The sequence below is a fragment of the Charadrius vociferus genome, unplaced genomic scaffold, assembly GCF_000708025.1.
Source record: "Charadrius vociferus isolate BGI_N301 unplaced genomic scaffold, ASM70802v2 scaffold567, whole genome shotgun sequence".
Lineage (NCBI taxonomy): Eukaryota > Metazoa > Chordata > Aves > Charadriiformes > Charadriidae > Charadrius > Charadrius vociferus.
The window spans coordinates 467,243-469,778 of record NW_009649304.1 but is presented as its reverse complement, the minus strand read 5'-3'; the positions used below and the strand labels follow the sequence as shown (position 1 = coordinate 469,778).

General features: G+C 63.4%; 2 protein-coding genes across 2 annotated transcripts in view; both read left to right on the top strand.

The window, feature by feature from the left end:
• SEZ6L (seizure related 6 homolog (mouse)-like) overlaps positions 1 to 2,507 on the top strand; it is a 94,681-nt gene extending 92,174 nt beyond the window's left edge. The window contains exon 14 of the mRNA XM_009889166.1: positions 2,430 to 2,507. Within this exon, the coding sequence (XP_009887468.1) occupies positions 2,430 to 2,507 (78 nt within the window). The remainder of the gene's footprint in view (positions 1 to 2,429) is intronic.
• LOC104290097 (beta-crystallin B3-like) overlaps positions 1 to 2,536 on the top strand; it is a 369,903-nt gene that overhangs the window by 299,560 nt on the left and 67,807 nt on the right. The gene's annotated exons all lie outside the window — the stretch shown is intronic.

The following is a 2,536-nucleotide window of genomic DNA, read 5'->3' as shown; positions in this document are numbered from 1 at the left end:
CCCCGCCGAGCTGCCGAGATGCAACTTTCTGCTGCAGCAAAGCCTCTCTGCCTTCATTATGTAACGCGGCTGCTGCCTGGCACGGTGCTCGCCTCCACGTCCTGCACAACTTCACTGCGATGTGGAATTGATTTCCACTCTTCAGGACTGGCTCTGCTGTTTATTATTAGCTGACGAGCCTTTTCTTGGATCTCGGGCCAGGAGTGCTTTATGCAACTGCCCATCTCGGCACAGGGCCGCGGTGCTGCATGCCGCCGGGCTGGAAGGGTGACGGTACCAACCGGCCCGGCAGCAGGTCCCGGCCACGCAGCATCCGCCGGGAGCGGTGCCGGTGTTTGGGGCTGTGCTCTGCCACCGCCGGCACAACCCCCGCGGAAGGTGGGTTTGGGCATTTTTGCATCGGGGCTGCGGGAGGCAGTTGCTGGGCTGGATCCCCGCGGGAGGCTCTGCCTGAAGCGTCCCCGTGCAGCCCAGGGCTCAGCAGCCCGAAGGCTCCCTGGCTGGGATGCTCTGGGGCCAGGCAAGGCTTCACGTGGGCGCGGGGGCTTTGATTTCTTACTGCTTTGACTGTTTCCCACTGATTTTCCCTCTTTGAGGTGTTGACAGCAGCTCCAGGGCAGCAGCGGGGCCGTGTTTGTGCTGTGCCACCCTCGCAGGGGTGTGAGCGACCCCGGCTCAGGGACGCCGAGGCTGTCGGACCCTCAGCTCTGCCCCCGCTGCGCACTTGTTTTATCAGTTGGCTTCCGAGCGAGCCTGGCCGCTGCGCCGGGGCGGCTCCCTGCTCGCCTGTCAGGGCGAGAGCCACCCTGAATACAGATGGTGCCGGGGCTCTCCGGCACCGCGGGGGTGTTGCGCTGACCCGGCTGTGCTCTGGGTGCCGAGGCCTGGGCTGGAGACGTCGGCGTGTCTGGAGGGCTGCCAGCCGCTGGGGATGGAGGGAAGTTATCTGAAAATTCCCAGGAGGCTGTGACGTGCCACGTGGATTGCAGATGCCGGGACGGGGCACGCATGCAACATGCTACAAGGAAGTAGGGTGGAGGGAGGTCAGCTGTGCTGATGTCCCTCCCCGGTGTCCCTGTGCCCCCGGCCCTGCATGAGGTCCACAGCAGCAGGGACAGGTCCCAGCCAAAGCTCCTCCAGCTGAAGCGCATCACCGTTGCAATCAATGGGGAAATGCACGTTCATTAACCGGCTGCAGGACCTTGGCAGGGAGGGCCGGGAAGGGTTTGGATGGTTTCCCTGGCAGATAAACCCATCCTACTCCTTCAAGTCAATGCTCTTACAGATGAGCTCCAATGGCATCTCCCTGCTGTTACCTGTACCATCCTCGTTTCCCTCCTCCCAGACGGAGCGCGGTTTGCCGTGCAGCTCCTGCCTGCATCCCCCTGCCCGGGGCCGGCCAGCGCTTGACGTGTCCCGGCGGTGCAGTCTGGGTGCAGCAGGACCACAGACGAAGCGGGTGAGAGCCCGTGTCCTTTTCTCAGCTTTGGGTGCTGTGGGGCGGGCTGTGACCCTCCGCGCAGTGCCCGGCCTGAGCGTCTGCTTGGTGTGGAGACCTGACCTGCGGGCACTCCTGTTCAGCAGCTTTAGCAGTAATTACAGGGCTCTGCTTGCGCGGGCAGCGTGCCGTCGGCCGGGATAGCTCTCAGCGTGCTTCCCAACCTGGTTTGTGTTTCCCTTCCATTTCTCACCCGTTGCCCTGCCTGCCCCTCTGCCCCCGCTGCGCGGAGGTGTCCAGGGGTGGAGTTTGGGGCAAACAAGCGTTGCTCCTGGTTATGAGGAGTTGGAGCATCTTCTTGTCGCCCAGCTGCTTTCCCAAGAGCTGTGATGGTGCTGGGAGCCGTTCGGCTCCTGTCACCTGCGAGCCAGTAGCCTCTGGTTGGTGAAATTAAACAAGCCGACCTCGACCTGCAACCATGGCCACGAGCACTGGGCTCCCGCGTCCCTGGAGAGCAGAGGCACTGGGAGGACTCCGGGCTGTCAGCTCCGTGTCTGGAGGGAGAGTCATTTCAGAGCGTTTCGATGGAGGGGATAAACCGATGTGCTGCAAGATAGGGCGGTTAAGTGTCTATTCCCGGCTTTGCCCTGCTGCCTTATCAGCCTGATTTCAGACACGATAAGGCAGCGATGGAGGAGAGAAATGGGGGGAGACCGTCGCCCTGGGGCAGCGGGAGCTGAGGGCTCCCCCTCTTACCGGCCATATGGATGTGTGTGGAAGATGCTGTTGGGAAGGGTGTGAGGGGTTTCTCGGCGTGGGGTGATGCTGGGCTCCTGGGCAGAGAGGAGAGCTCCTTCTCCATCATCCCCTCGGGAGGAGTCGCTGCCCCGCGCAGCCCCGGGACGTGGCCATGGCTGCACCCCGTGCCCTGACCCCGCAGGGACCCCGATGGGAAACAGCCTCCCTAACGCCTCCGTGTTTCTTTCCCCAGAGCCTTCCTCCAGCACTGCCTTTCGGGATGATCGGCCCCGGAATGCCCGTGGGGACCCTCTGGGCACATCGCTGCTGACCCACAGCGCCGGGACCCCCGGGCAGTCT